Source organism: Nicotiana attenuata, unplaced genomic scaffold (assembly GCF_001879085.1).
Source record: "Nicotiana attenuata strain UT unplaced genomic scaffold, NIATTr2, whole genome shotgun sequence".
NCBI classification, from domain to species: Eukaryota; Viridiplantae; Streptophyta; class Magnoliopsida; order Solanales; family Solanaceae; genus Nicotiana; species Nicotiana attenuata.
This window is the reverse complement of record NW_017672755.1, coordinates 62,524-78,670: the sequence shown is the minus strand read 5'-3', so window position 1 is coordinate 78,670 and position 16,147 is coordinate 62,524. Positions and strand designations below refer to the sequence as shown.

Genomic DNA, 16,147 nt, shown 5'->3' with positions numbered 1-16,147 from the left:
GAGATTATGATGAAGCCATGCAAGATAATCACAAGATCATTAGATCGAAGCGATGGAAGATGAGATGAAGTCACTCCATGAGAATGGCACATATGAGTTAGTGAAATTGCCGAAAGGTAAGAGAGCTTTATCTAACAAATGAATATTCAGAATAAAGCAAGATAACCATACCTCTGCGCCTAGATACAAGGCGAGGTTAGTTGTTAAAGGTTTTGGCCAGAAGAAGGGAGTTGACTTTGATGAAATTTTCTCCCCTGTTGTGAAGATGTCTTCTATTCGTGTGGTTCTAGGCTTAGCCGCAAGTCTAGATTTAGAGGTTGAGCAGATGGATGTCAAGACTACTTTTCTTCATGGTGATTTAGATGAGGAGATTTATATGGAGCAACCTGAGGGTTTTGTAACTAAGGGAAAAGAAAATTATGTCTGCAAATTGAAAAAGAGCCTGTATGGATTGAAACAAGCTCCAAGGCAATGGTATTTGAAGTTTGAATCTGTCATTGAAGAACAAGGGTACAAGAAAACTTCTTCAGACCATTGTGTATTCTTCCAGAAGTTCTCTGATGATGATTTTATTATTTTATTGCTTTATGTGGATGACATGCTTATTGTTGGAAAGAATAAATCCAGAATCGCAGTCCTTAAGAAGCAGTTGAGCAAATCGTTTGCGATGAAGGACTTGGGGCCAGCAAAGAAAATCTTGGGCATTCAAATCCACCGACAAGAGACAGAAAGGAGTTATTTCTGTCCCAAAAGCAATACATTGAGAAGGTACTCAAGAGGTTCAATATGACAGATGCAAAAGTGGTTAGTACTCCTCTTGCTAAACACTTCAAATTGAGTATTAGTCAGAGTCCATCTACTGATGAAGAGAAAAAGGAGATGTCTCGTATTCCTTACTCTTCTGCCGTTGGTATCTTGATGTATGCTATGGTTTGCACTAGACCAGATATTGCACATGCCGTTGGCACTGTTAGCAGATTCATTTCCAATCCTGGAAAAAACATTGGGATGCAGTAAAATGGATATTAAGGTATTTAAAAGGTACTGCAGATTTGAAGCTGTGCTTTGGCAATGGCAAGCCTGAACTTGTTTGTTACACAGACTCTGATTTAGGAGGCAATCTTGATAATTCAAGATCCACTTCCGGTTATTTGATCACTTTTGCAGGGGGAGCTGTTTCTTGGCAATCTAGACTACAGAAGTGCATAGCTCTATCCACCACAGAAGCCGAATATATTGCTGTCACAGAAGGTGCCAAAGAACTATTATGGATGAAGGAGTTTATTAATGATCTTGGCTTTGAGCAGCCACGGTACATCTTATTTTGTGATAATCAGAGTGCTATCTGTCTCACCAAGCACTCCACTTTTCATTCTAAGACCAAACATATAAATAGAAAGTATCACTGGATAAGAATGGTCGTGGAAGAGATATTATTTGAGGTTGAGAAGATACACACTGATGAAAATCCTTCGGATATGCTGACAAAGGCGGTGGTTGCAGATAAACATGAATTTTGTAGAAAATTGGCAGGTATGAAGCCTGTCAATAGTTCCTCTACTTGAAGACACATTTGGCCCCTTGGCTGGAGGGGGAGTTTGTTGGGCACATGCCCATGTTGTCCAGCCAAAGGCCCAATGGCCTAATCTTATTCTCTTTTGGTTTCCAATCCTATTTGGAATTGGATTCGGTTTATTCCTATTTTGAGTGGGTTTTTGCTTTAAGAGAAAGCACCACTCATGATCTATAAATAGGACAACATTGGAGAATTATTCTATGCTCATTGATACAAGTCTTTGAAAGACTTAAGCACATAAGAGTGGGTTTTGAGAGAGCTTTCATCAAGAGAGAAGAGAGGAAAAAAGTATTTGTTTTGCTGCAGATTTTTATTCCGACCAGCCAACTTCAAATTACATATTCCGATTCGTTAACCGTTGGATCGGGCTGAAATTTTGACTGAGTGTTCGTAACATCTTGGTCTTGGATTAAAACGGTGGAGATCGGATTTGGAGGCTCGTAGCATCTGATTTCGAGCCTCGAACAGCAGCTTCGTTTTGTGGATTATACTCTTTCTTCAATTGATTAGTTGTTGCTCTTGTTGCTCCGTGTTTGGCCCTTGTTGTATAGCCAATTTGGAGAACTTTTTTAACCCTCTTATTGTTATAGTGGAGCTTTTTGGATCTTTGTGATCCCGTGGTTTTTACCTTCGATTTGAAGGGTTTTCCACGTTAAAATTTAGTGTTCTTTATCTTCTTTATTTTCGGATTTGCCTCTTCCTCGACATAACACATAGGAACTACACCTATGAAGTTGTGGAGATTCTTTCTGGTTATGTTGGGGATGCTGGTGTCAAAGTTGGTTACTTAGATAAAGTGAATGGATTTGTTAGCCTTTTTCAGCGAACAAAGATCACTGTAGCTGGTACATTCTTTGTAAAGCCAAATGAACTTTACAAGTTCTCTCATCGAATTCCCTCTTTCAACATGACTGGAACTGAACGAGAGGATGTACCTGGGGGATCATTTGAACTTGATCTGCTTCTTTACCCCTCAATCCAGATGATATTTGGTACCCTGGGAAAGTTATGGAAGGAAGCAGAACTTCAAATTCTCATCTCAACCTGTAGAAGAAGTTTGGTCTACTATTCTCTCTGGAACTAGAGACAAATCCAGGACATCTGAGGTTGCGACAACTCTCTGAAGTCTGAGAACTTGAAAGGCATCCATTGAGTCTTCTATGTCCATTGACTTGGAACTGAAATTTTCCTTCGTCAGTTGCTCCATTAACACACTGATGGCCTATTGTTCTCATCATTTTCTTGCTTGATGATTAAGATGGAACACACTTATAGGGAGGGTCGCACTAGCACAGGGGGCGGATGTAGAGTATGACCGCCGGGTTCATCTAAACCCAGTACTTTTCCCGCGGAGTATAAATTTATGTATAAAAATTCATTAAAATTGCAACAAATGGTAGGTCTGAACACATAACTTTAAAAATATAATGGGTTCAATGCTAAAAACTTTAAAAGTTGAACCCACAAAATCTAAATCCCGGATCCGCCTCTGCACTAGCACACATGAATTTGGAGTTTCTGGAAGAAGTTGTGTATTATGATGCCCCTCCCCCTTTTGTTATGGGTTTATACACCCAAGACTATATCAAGGGACTTAATATAGTAGTATAGTCCCTATGCTTTTGTAGAAACTCTTATATAGTAATATATATCCTTTTAAGCAAAATTAACTAGATGATATGTAAACATGACTGAAATTCTTTATCTTCTGCTTTACCTCAGTGAAAGGTGTTTTTCGCCAGAATTCACGAGTGTGGTTAGTACAAATCTTCAGATAGGCCACTATAGTTAAGAGAATTGCTGGAATTGTGGCTGAACACACTTTTGAATGCTATATGTTTGCAACAGTAACTAATAATATGAATTGGCCCTTTGCTATAAATCTGGTTAATAAATTGTATCTACAAATGGTTGCTGAAACATGTAGGGAGGATATTAGATGGACAACACTGTTCTTTTAAAACCATCTTGTTTTTTTTTATAAAAATATATCCCCTTTTGCCAGGTGAATCGGAAACTTGAAAGATTCAGAGCTGTTTTGTTTTCAATAAGCTATCATTATTAAGATACTCTCTGTCTCTTAATATGTGTCGTGGTTACTAAAAATAATTGTCTCAAATTATTTGCCATTTTAGAAATTCAAGACAAATTTGATTATGTTTTTCTTTTTTACCCTTAATAATTAATTATCTTAGAAGACTACAAACACATTACTTATGGATAATTTTATTCAAATACCAAGAAGTCTACCTTGTAATCTTAAACACTTTAATCATGTTTACTCTAATGCAATCAATATTTTAAATACCAAATGGTATTGTATCATCTTCGCAACTTGGCTGTGTATTTAAATCCACAAACAATTGATTCACAGAAGACATTCTAATAGCCCGTTTGGCCAAGTTGCAAAAATCAGCTTATTTTGAGAAGTGCTTTTCTTAAAAGTACTTTTGGTGAGAAGCAGTTTGTGTTTGGCTAATTAGTTTGAAAAGCACTTCTGAGCAGCAATTAGTGTTTGGCCAAGCTTTAAAAAACTGCTTCTAAGTGTATTTTTCTCAAAAGTGCTTCTCAAAAAAGTGCTTTTGGAGAGAAGCTACTTTTTTCTGTTTCTCTAAAAATGCTTCTGCTTCTCCTCAAAAGCACTTTTTTTCCTTCCAAAAGTCTGGCCAAACACCTCAATTTTTTGCCAAAAGTGCTTTTGGCAAAACAAAAAAAAAAGAAAAAAAAAAGCACTTTTTGCCCAAAAGAAGCTTGGCCAAACTGGCTATAACTCTTTGATAGGTATATTCAATATTTTGGTCAGGAATAGTTTCTGTAGTAATATTTGGATCAGGAATTTGTGGTCTAACACCATTAGCAACATAGCAGGCATATTTAGATTTATTTGGATTAATGGAAATTGATGACTTTGTGTTGGATTTAGTGAAGCATTTTCTTTTATAGGAAATTTTGGGTGGGGAATGTTAAATTTTAAAATGGGACTAAAGTAACTTTCAAGTTGAATTTTTTGGTTCCACAATAGTTTTAGTTGGAAAATTTTAAAAAAACGTTTGAAATTTTGTTTGAAGGAAAGATGAATATTATTTATTTGTTGAAAAAGTTTGCATTACTGATTTGTTAATTATCCTAGGTGTCTCTTCATATATTCTATAAAGCAAATCAATTACATTGACATTTAGTAAAAATATTGATAACGGAGATAACACATAAATTGAGAAAATATTTAATAAGGGTAAAGTAGTCAAAAACTATTCTTTCATAAGAGGCTTACCCAAGAGAATTATAACACATATTACGAGACGGAGAGAGTATATGATTAAGAATTAAAATAGATCTTACTAGAGATTATTTTGTTGTTTTTCTCCCTTCCTTCAATCTCAACTCAACAGATTTCTCCTTTGTGATGAATGAGGACTAAGTGGGCGTTTGGAGAATTTGTAAAATTCCAAAAAAAGTGAAAATAAATTTCAAGTGAAAATGATATTTGAAAAGTAAAGTTGTATTTGAACATATAATTTTGGTTATTTTTAAAGTTTTGAGAGTGATACGGAAGAAGTAGTAGAAAAACCACAATAAATTGTTTTTTGTAAAATAAGTATTTGGTAAAACGTTTTAAATCTTCTTCACATGACAAAGAAAAGGGGCAGAAAACCTCCTCAGTCCTCTGGTTAAAATTTAATTATCAGCACTCTGCAGCTGAGGTAACTTTTTTTCGTTGCTCGCTCCATTCTCTACTAGTAGAATGAGATTATTTTGAAGTACTGAATTAGAAAGCGAAAAGGGTGAAGCTTGGTACTCAAAACCAGCTTCTTCTTTCTTCTCTTGCAAATTTTGTGCGGAAAAAGTTGTTTGAACTTTATTATTTTTAGAAAGACTCTAGTCCTTGCTTCAAGTTTGAAACTTTTTCCTTTCCTAGGGTTTCTTTATTATCCTTTTACACTTACTGGAAATCTAGAAGGTTTAACATGCTAGTCTTCTATGCTAATTTCATGTTTAACAAACAAAGTGTGTGTTTGGTACGAAAGAAAATGTTTTTTAACTTTTGCATATTTGGTTTGGTACTCATGAACTCATTTTCCATGTTTTCAGTACGAAGGAAAATATTTTTTAATTTTTTCATGTTTGGTTTATTACTCATAAACTCATTTTCCATGTTTTTCGGAAAATATTTTTTAAAACTTCTTCCCATCCCCACCAACCCCCCACTCCACCCTCACTTACTCGCCCCTCCATCCCATCCTATCCTAAATAAAAATATTATTATTAGTATTTTTTTAATGTTATAGATAGTTTTTTTTAATTTCAACAAATGAGTTTTTTTTCATGATTTAAAAAAGTATTTTTTTTTCATTTTAACCAAAAAAATACTTTCTTTTCATGTAGAAAAAAGTATTTCTTTTAAATTCAACAAAATAAGTAATTTCTTTTATTTTAATAAAATGAGTACTTCATTTTCATGTGGTAGAAATACTACTTTCTTTTTCAACCAAGAGTATTTTCTTTTTGGTTATGGCCGACAAATTTCAACGTTATTTTTGCGTAAAAAAAGAATAAAGCAACACATTAGTTACTTTGAGTTTGTGTGAATTTTTAGAGACTTGGGGGAAGGGGGTGAGGAGGGGGAGGAAGAGAATAGTATATAAAAATATTTTACTAAAAAAATATTTTGTACTCTCTAATCAATAGACAATATTTTTCGGAAAAAGTTTTTCACTCACCAACCAAACAAGGAAAATAAGTGATAAAATCACTCATTTTTCATGAAAACATTTTCCCAAACGCACCCAAAAAAATAGCTAACTTTCCCATAAAATTTGTCGTGTGATAAAATCATTCTTTGAGCCCATTTTGAAAATTCTGAGTGGATAAAGTTTAGTAAAAAATTTGAAACTTTTTTTATTTGTTTGGGATTCCATTTTGACGCCCTATTGCACTTTGATGAATTCCTTCGTCTTATATGGTAGTGATATGTTTAATCTTATCTTTCATATTGATATGACGGGGATATTCTGCTTGAGATAACCTTCATAAGTGGGTTACTTTTTTTGCTGACATACATTTAGATTATGCTTTTTCTTCCTACAGCCAAAAAATTTATCGACTTGCTTGTTTTTGAGTCCTATCCTGTATTTAGAATTTGGTTGTTTAAACCTTGAGATGTTTTACTTAAAGGAAAAAATGCTTATAAATCTTATGGATTACTACTATTTTAGTATATTCAGCCTTGATAAGTAATGTCGTTGTCATGTGACCAGGAGGTCATGGGTTCGAGCCGTGGAAACAGCCTCTTGCAGAATGCAGGGTAAGGCTGCATACAATAGATCCTTGTGGTCCGGTCCTTCCCCGGACCCGCACATATGGGGAGCTTAGTGTACCGGGCTGTATGTATGAGCCTTGATAAGTAACTCACTTTAAATTCATTTTATTTCTTGATCAGGTTTTAGTTTTCCAAATTGTTACCCTTCTCACGGAAAAAAGAAAAGAAGTTTTGAAGATTGTTACTGTTTCTGTGGTTATGTATATGATGGGAACTGAAGATAAAACGCTGCTTTGTTACTGTCATTGGGGAAGAAAGAATAAGGTGCTACGAGATGGATCCATTTTGTATATGGGAGGTATTACTGATCTGATTATTATGAAGACAGGTATAAAGTACAATGATTTTGTGAATGCAGTTTTTGACCAATTAGGCATTGATCCTTCAGATAAGATCTTGCATTTTACAGTGAAGTTTGATAGGTCCGAATTGATACGGCTGAGGGATCAAGAAGGTGTCGATACCCTGTTACAATTTAACGATGGTTTTGCTCATGTTTATGCATCGAGTTTGAAAAAGGAGCTTTATTTTAGACTGCCCTCATGTGCCCTGGAAAAAGTTGAACTTATTGGAAAAGCAATTTCTGATAGTAATCCTGCACAGGTGTATGATTATCCTGATCCTCAATTCAGTGATTTTGACAAGCATAAAGCAGATAATTGCTTTGCAGTTGACCAAATCTGGGCGTGCTATGATACGGATGATGTTATGCCAAGATTCTATGTCCACATTAGGAAGGTATCCATTCCTGAATTTAATGTGATTTTCAGTTGGCTCGAGCCTCATCCACAAGATCAAGAAGACAGAGCTTGGGTCAGGGCAGAGTTGCCTGTTGCCTGTGGGAACTTTAAACATGGGTGTACTGATTCCACTTCTGTTCGACTTACATTTTCTCATCAAGTTCAGTGCGAAATGGGCAAGAGAGGTTTGTACGTTGTATATCCTAGGAAAGGGGAAGTGTGGGCACTTTTCAAGGACTGGGATATTTGTTGGAGCTCCGATCCAAAGAACCATAGGAAGTACAAGTATGTAGTTGTGGAGATTCTTTCTGATTATGTTGAGGATGTTGGTGTCCAATTTGGTTACTTAGATAAAGTGACTGGTTTTGTTAGCCTTTACGAGCGAACAAGGATTACTGTATCTGGTACATTCTTCGTAAAGCCAAATGAACTTTACAATTTCTCTCATTGAATTCCCTTTTTCAAAATGACTGGAACTGAAGGAGAGGATGTACCAGTGGGATCGTTTGAACTTGATCCTGCTTCTTTACCCCTTGATCCAGATGATATTTGGTACCCTGGCAAAGTTAAGGAAGAAAGCAGGACTTCAAATTCTCAACTCTTAGCATGTATCAGCAAGGATCAGAGAACACCTGAGAATGTGACGACGTCTCTGAAGTCTGGGAACTTGAAAGGCATTCATGCTACTGATGGAGAGTCTTCTATGGAGGTTGACTTGGAACTGAGATTATGGTGTGATGGGACTCAAGAATGAATTGGTTCTCCTGGATTTAGAGAAACTTGGAACTGAAATATTTCTTCCTCTGTTGCTACATTAACACACATTTGGCCTTTTCTTCTCAACAATTTCTTGCTTGATGATTAAGATAGAACACAACTATAGAGAGGTTAATGCAATAGCACACATGAATCTGGAGTTTTTGGAAGTCCCTCCCCATTTTGTAATAGAGTAGGTTTATACACCCAAGATTATCAAGGCTTTAATATAGTAGGATAGTCCCTACGTTTTTGTAAAGACTCTAATTATATATATAATTATCCTTTTAAGCAAAAAAAGGAGAAGATTAGAAGGATCTGTAGACATGACAGATTCTTTGTCTTCCGCTTTACTCCAGTGAAGGTGTTCTTCGCCCGAATTCGCAGATGGTGTCATTGTAAATCTTAATATACGCCGTTGTAGTTAATAGAATCGCTGGCACTGGGGCCGAACACTTTTGTCTGGAATGATGTGGTTGCTGGAACATGTAGTGAGGATGTCAACGGACAAGCTTGTTCTTTTAGAAGGCATCTGTTGTTGTAATCTATCGTATTTTGCCAGGGAAATGGTAAACTTGAAAGTTTCAGCCTTTCAGGCTTGTCTTATTTTCACTTACTGTAATCATTCAACTTGAATTTGGAATTGAATGACGTAGTGACTTGGGTGAGATTGACAGTTGATTTCTTTGATGTTCATTGATTTCAGTGGCAGAAAATGATGATTTCCGAATAAAGATTGAGAAACCAAATAACTAAAGTGTCTCTTGGTTTGTATTGAGAAACCGGAAATCCTGAAATAAAGGTAACTTAAAAGAAGGTTGGAAGAGACCAAGAACACAAGTTGAACCCCTTTTCCCACTGTCTGTATGACCTCTATATTTATGTCAATCAAGTGTCCTGGTGAAAAATTTTGAAGGCAATGGAAGAATAACACAACAACAAAAAGGTAATGTATTGAAAAGTTCCTTGTGATGAAGTATTTGAGTTTGAAATGATTGACAAATAGATCAGTCATAGAACCAATGAAGAAGATATTCTCAACTCTGCCATGGTCCTTCTCTTCTTTAGCACTTTAACAGATACTCCTTTAAAAATTCATTTGACTTGTAAAATGTTCAGAAGAACACATTAGCCTGATATCAATGATATTTCACGTCAATTGTTTACTCTCTTTCTCTACTTTTTTCCCCTTCTCGAAAAGCTGAACAGTCAACTGAATGTTAAAAGAGTAAATGTTAGAGCAGAGTGAACACAGATGACGATAAGGGTATGTCGATTGTTCAGAGAATAGTTAAAACCAATGACTCGATTACAAGAGACCCTCATTAATACATCAAGGGTGGTACAGTTTCACCAGGAGGCGCTCTCAGCTATATGCAAAGGACTGCAGCCACACTCCATAGAGACCAAAAACCTATTTGGCATGGCAACCTGCAACATCAAGCCAGAAACATATTTTTAGGTGGCTCGAGCAGGACATTGAACCCATCAATTAATAAAATACATTTCCCCCAATTAATAAAATCCTCTCTATGCAGAACTAATGAAATCCGTAAAGTATAGTTTAAAAAGAAGCCTTAATGGAACAAGCTACTACTTCAAATGATCGAGTACATTTTGCTAGGATGTTCCAAGCTAATGGTGTCTACGACGATCCTTCTCCCGTGATGAATAAGACTGGTAGTCACGATCTGCATACACAGAAAGTCGTCAAGTACAGTCCATCAGGAGTCAGGACTCAATATCAGACAAATATATTGTTGTTTACCTCGAGAAGAATGATGTTTTGGTTTCTCCGAGTGACCTGAAATATTTAGATGAGCTTGAATAAGTTAAACCAGAAAAACTAGCCAATGAGAAGAGACTGGGCAATTCCCAAGCGTATCTGAATTTTGAGAAGTCTGGCATTAGACAATCACGAACAGTGCTTGAAAAAGCGATCACTTTGTTGCTTTAAGCGCAAAGCGACCAGGCATCGCTTTTCCCAGCCTGAGGCGACTCGACCGTGTGAAGCGTGCGCTTCAGTTGAAGAAGCAACGAAGCGATCACTTCTGTTAAAAAAGCGCAGAGGGCCCTTTTTTAAAAAAAAAAGTTTGGGTCCGTTTTTTTATTATACAAAACAGACCCCTAAGACCAAAATTGACCATTTTTTCTTCTCTCTTCTTTGATCGACAAAACCTAGGGTTTTAAGATTCTGCTATTTTTTTCTTCTCCTCCTTTTCTTCAGTTGAAGAAGACTCGACCATTGCTGACCAGTCCAGTCCGGGTAATTTTTCTTCTTCTTTCTTCTTCTCATTTCTTCTTCTCATTTTTTTATTTTTTCTTTCTTTATTCTTCTTGTTCCCGTCCAGGTTCTGCTATTTTTTTCTCTCTTTTTCCTTCTTTCTTCCTTCTTCTTCTTCCTTTATTTTTTTCTTTCTTTTTCCTTCTTTCTTCCTTCTTCTTCTTCTTCCTTTATCTCTGAACTCTGACCAGTCGCTGGACTGCTCAGCGTTGGTTTGATTTTTTTCCACCCTTTTGTTCTTCTTATTTATTAATTTTAATATGTATTTTAGTTTATAAAATTAATTATTATTTATATATGTTATATTTTTCAGTTTATTTGAAATTTTTAGTGTATATTTCAGTATATAAAATTAATTATTATATATATGTCATATTTTAGTTTATTTGATTTTTTTAATGTGTATTTCAGTTTATAAAATTAATTATTATATATATTATATGTATTTTCAGTTTATTTGATTATGTATTTTCTTATATCTTAATAGGGATTTCAAAATGTCTCAAAGATCGAAAGAGAAAGACCCGGCTTGGCGATATGGCGATAGAGTTAATGACAAATGTTGTATGCAAGTTTTGTAACAAGATTACAACGGGTGGAATTTATCGCTTTAAATTCCATCTTATTGGTGGCGATAGAAACATCACAAGTTGTCCGAAATGCCCACCGGAGGTGAGGGATGAAATAAGAATTTTGTTGAGAAGAAGGAGCAAAAAAATCAAATGAGTCATCGACCATTGGTGACCAATCTTGATGATGATAATGATGATATTGAAGAATTGTCACTCCCAACAAAATGGGGAAGAGATGCAATCTCTTCAAGCCATGGATCATCGACGGGTACGAGTAGGACTAAAGGTCCTATAGATTGCTATTTCCCAAAGAAGCCGGAAGCAAAGAGCGGTGGAAAAGATGTTCAAAAAATTGCTAAGGACATTTTAAGGGATCGTGCAGTTAGAGCTTTTGCACGATGGGTCTATGATGCTGGACTCCCCTTCAATTGTGTCAACTATGACACTTTTGGAGACTTTATTGAGGTCGTTGGTCAATACGAACCTGGAATGAAGCCTCCCACTTATCATGAAATCAAAGGTCGTTATCTAAATAAGGAAGTAGAGGAGACTAATAAAATTGTTGAGGAACATAAAGTTGTGTGGAACAAGTATGGCTGCTCCATTATGATGGATAAATGGACGGCAAGAACTGGGAAAATGATTATTAATATGTTGGTAAATTCTCCCAGGGGAAGTTTGTTTCTTGAGTCCATTGATGCTAGCGACTTATCCACTGACCACATCAAAATGTTCACCTTGTTTAAGAACACCATTGAAAAGATTGGCCCAAGCAAAGTTGTTCAAGTGGTCACTGATAATGCGAGTGAAAATGTGAAAGCGGGTGGCATGATTGAAGGAGCGTACAAGAATGTCTATTGGACTCCATGTGCTGCTCATTGTATCAACTTAATGTTCGGGGACATTTTCAAGGAAAAACCTTTCTCTCCGGTGGGCGTTAAGGTACATTCTTATATTTCTCAGTGGCCCTTGTTATTGAATATGATGAGAAGATTCACCAGACAAAAAAATTTGGTGAAACCGGGCAATACAAGGTTCGCCACTGCTTCTTGACTTTGCATAGTATCCACTTGCAAAAAGCCAATTTGAGAAAGTTGTTCACTTCAGAGGAATAGAGCAAGAGTAAATTTGCAAAGGAAAGTGCAGGGAAAGATGTTGCACGCATTATTCTTTCTTATTCTTTTTGGAATATTGTCCTTCATGCTCTTAAAATTGGTGGCCCTTTGGTTAAAGTACTCCGTTTGGAGGATGGGGAGCAAAAACCACCAATGGGCTACCTCTATCAAGCAATGGATAGAGCCAAGGAGACTATTCAAGCATCATTCACCGATGAGCAGAAATATGCAAAGGTCTTTCAGATCATTGATGCAAGATGGAATCAGCAACTTCATAGACCTTTGCATGCAGTTGGACTTATTCTGAACCCGTCACTCTTTTATGATCAACATGAGAATAATTCATTGGCTAGAGAAGCGTGGACAGGATCCATGAGGTTGTTATCAAGTTGACCCCAGATGAAAACTAGCAAGGAAAGATAGTAGATCAGCTTGCTATATACAAGGCAGCTAAAGGACTTTTTAAGCTCTGACTTGCTATTAAACAAAGAAAGACGAAGTCGCCATGTGACCAAGTGTTTCTATAATTTATAGCTCTAACTTTAATGTATTCTTTATACTTATTAACTCTTGAACATTTTTTTGACTTCTATAGTTGAGTGGTGGGACCAATATGGTGTAGAGACTCTGTATTTACAGACTTTCGCCATCAAAATTCTAAGTTTAACTTGAAGCTCATTCGGATGTGAAAGGAATTGGAGCGTTTTTGAACACGTGAGAAATAAAAAGAATTATTTTGTGTTTTGAGATAAAGTAAATTATATCTCAATTGTCCCAACTCCTACCAATTAGTTGACATATCTTGTTTGTAGATTCATACAAAGAAGAGGAATCGACTGACCTTGAAGCACCTCCATAATCTAGTGTTCATAAAATACAATAGAGCATTGAGACGTCGCTGCAACCACCGCAATCTAATTGATCCAATTCTTTTGGATAATATTGATGAGGCTAATGAGTGGCTAACTGAAGTCCCTGAAAATTGTGAAGATGAAGAAGTATTTGAAGGGGACTCTAATTTCACTTGGGGTGATGTTGCGGTTGGTAGTGGAGTTGGGGAGAATCCTTATGGTTTAAGGGGGAAAACTTCAAGTTCAAGCTCGATTAGGAAGGGAAAAAGTGTGGCTACTACAAGTCGATCTCTATCCCTAATTGATGAAGATGAAAGTGATCATGAAGAGGAAGAGGAGGGGGAAGAAGAAGATGACGAGCAATATGAAGAACAAGAAGAGTAGATGAATAAGATGTTGATTCTAGTAATTTAGTAGCTTTGATTTTGCTTGTCATATGGTTTGTGGAGGATTTGGTGGTACCTAGTACCTACTTTTAAGTTTTTAAATTGAAGTTATTGATTATTTATAATTTTATAGTGTGTCTTTGCAAGGTTTACATTATGTTTTTTTAAGAATTGCGCTTCACTTTAATAAGGCGTGCGCTTCGCTTTTGAAGCGAGGCGTGCTCTTGTCGCTTTTTTGCGCTTCTCGCTCTTAAAAACACTGATCATGAATCAACCAGAACGTACCTTTGTCTCTTGAACGATGACTCCTTTCCTTGGATTTATCCCTGTCCCTTTCAAAGTCTTCTCGCTCCCTTTCCCTGTCAGATTCCTTTCCCCTATCACGTTCACGAGACTTTAATCTTTCCTTATCCCTCTCTCTCTCCCTGTCTCTGCCCCTTTCCCTCTCTCTCTCCTTGTTCTTTTCTCCACCAGCATCTGTTCTATGATCAGTTTTTCCTGGCTCTTCTTTAGACTCCCCTTCTGAAGGCATGCTGCTTTTGGAGTCATCATCGCTCTTCTTTGAGTCCTTCAACTTATCAAGGGAAGCTTTCATTACTCCCTCCTTAGCCGCTTCCTGGTTTCCTGGTGTACCATTATCTTCATTCACCGGTTGACCATCCAACAAACCTTCCTATAAGAGGGGGTAGGGGGGAGATTAATATCAAATTGGAAGTATCCTATAGTGGATGGCTATCAAATTGAAAGACAGGATATGTGCTTTACCTTAGATACAGGAAGCTCCCGCGATCTGTTTGACGTAGCAAAGGAGCCTCCTTCCTTGCATACAGGAATATATTGTGCCTTTGGAAGACTGTAAAGATGAGCGAGAACTCTGCAAACTTCATCTATGCCAGCCTTGTCTGCATCAAATGCTTTCCACCAAGGAGGATTCTCTGGGAGCGGCACCTGAAATCTACGGGCTGCAGCATATACAACTCCACAGGCAACAACCTCGCTCTTGAATCTTACACAGAGTGTTGTGCGCAAGCTGTTCACAGACAAAAACACCCAGTAGGGTTTTATTGTTTAGAAACATTATCATTTCTGGGCAATAAGCTAAATAGAAACTTTAGACAAATTAATTATTAATCACTGAGTAATTAGTTAAGCTTAATCCAAGATTACCATGACATTTGTTATAAGAAAAAATGTAGATGCCAAAAGAAACAAGATACTTTGATCAAAGTAGAAAGAACTTCCCACAACATCCCAATAAAGGTTTGAAAAAGCAATTGTGATACCATGGGCAAAGCATTAGCTTGCCTTTTCAGATAATAACGATTGTGCTTTCTGAGTTCTCTTCTTACTTTGGTATAACAGTACCCTCTTACAGTGGCCAAAGAGTTACTGTATATCGGATGGCCTTATTTACATTCTTCAACTATATGTTAATAACACAAGGAAAAGGAAGTAGGCAGCACCTGATTTAATTTAAAACAAGCAATGACATAATAAAACAAAAGAGATGGTTATAATTTTCCTGGAAAAAAAGGATGAAGACAGTGTAAAAACCGAGGATTCCTCACAGCATAGAAAATTGGGAATGGAAAATGATAGGACATTACGAAAGAAAACAAATATCAAAATGCTTTTCCCACTACAGTGGCCAAAGAGTTACTGTATACCGGATGGCCTTATTTACATTCTTCAACTATATGTTAATAACACAAGGAAAAGGAAGTAGGCAGCACCTGATTTAATTTAAAACAAGCAATGACATAATAAAACAAAAGAGATGGTTATAATTTTCCTGGAAAAAAAGGATGAAGACAGTGTAAAAACCGAGGATTCCTCACAGCATAGAAAATTGGGAATGGAAAATGATAGGACATTACGAAAGAAAACAAAAATCAAAATGCTTTTCCCACTTATTGTCTTTTGATTACCGTTACATGACCTTTTTCATTTTAAGGATAGATATGGATCTTGAAAATTGTCATATATTGATCATACCTAGCATAAGTTATTACCTAAAAAATTTAACTAAATTTCAAGCTAATATCGGAAGTAATACAGCTTTTAAGCGTTTCAAGTTGACAACACAATGTAATATAAGAAGAAAGATGGCGGAAACACAGATAAATCTTAATCAACTTTAGAGTACTGGGCATTAAATGTCTACGATATACACAAAGGTCATCAGCCACTATTAAAACTTGTAGCAATTCAAGAAATACTTTCCGTTGTCAAAGGCTACATTAAAAACATATTCAGATAAACATAACAACATCTAACATACTCACCTGTCATTTGCAAGATTCCAAGCTTCTTGTCTCAATTTTGCAGGTGCTTCAAGAGTTGCAAGGTAATTTGATATAAATTTATGAGGATGCTCGACATGGCAGATGAAACCCATCTCTTTTAGAAGATGTCTCTCTGTTCTGATTAGGTCTGCTTTCAAATCAACGTATTTCTGCAAAAGAGACAAAAAATCTTTATCTTGTGTTATCAACTTGATGCCGTTACAACATGTAAGAAAATGCAAACTTGGTGGACACAAATGCATCT

At 36.3% G+C, this 16,147-nt stretch overlaps 3 protein-coding genes across 4 annotated transcripts in view; 2 read left to right on the top strand and 1 right to left on the bottom strand.

Annotated features, from left to right (window-relative positions):
* Positions 1 to 2,660, top strand: part of LOC109214383 — a 6,911-nt gene extending 4,251 nt beyond the window's left edge. Inside the window, exon 2 of the mRNA XM_019378294.1 lies at positions 2,294 to 2,660. Within this exon, the coding sequence (XP_019233839.1) occupies positions 2,294 to 2,660 (367 nt within the window). The remainder of the gene's footprint in view (positions 1 to 2,293) is intronic.
* Positions 2,661 to 5,203: 2,543 nt separating this feature from the next.
* Positions 5,204 to 9,239, top strand: LOC109214390. Its single transcript, XM_019378305.1, has 2 exons — positions 5,204 to 5,277; positions 7,014 to 9,239. The coding sequence occupies exon 2, from the start codon at positions 7,092 to 7,094 to the stop codon at positions 8,082 to 8,084; it is 993 nt and encodes a 330-aa protein (XP_019233850.1). The 5' UTR covers positions 5,204 to 5,277; positions 7,014 to 7,091; the 3' UTR covers positions 8,085 to 9,239.
* Positions 9,240 to 9,532: 293 nt separating this feature from the next.
* The window catches only part of LOC109214389 (cyclin-L1-1), an 8,154-nt gene continuing 1,539 nt past the window's right edge, over positions 9,533 to 16,147 (bottom strand). The window contains exons 5-10 of one of the 2 annotated variants that reach the window (XM_019378303.1): positions 15,883 to 16,052; positions 14,363 to 14,627; positions 13,883 to 14,270; positions 10,158 to 10,193; positions 9,987 to 10,080; positions 9,533 to 9,820 (exon numbers count right to left, since the gene is read on the bottom strand). In XM_019378303.1, the coding sequence (XP_019233848.1) occupies positions 10,025 to 10,080; positions 10,158 to 10,193; positions 13,883 to 14,270; positions 14,363 to 14,627; positions 15,883 to 16,052 (915 nt within the window). In that variant the 3' untranslated portion in view covers positions 9,533 to 9,820; positions 9,987 to 10,024. The remainder of the gene's footprint in view (positions 9,821 to 9,986; positions 10,081 to 10,157; positions 10,194 to 13,882; positions 14,271 to 14,362; positions 14,628 to 15,882; positions 16,053 to 16,147) is intronic. The other variant, XM_019378302.1, reaches the window with a different exon arrangement.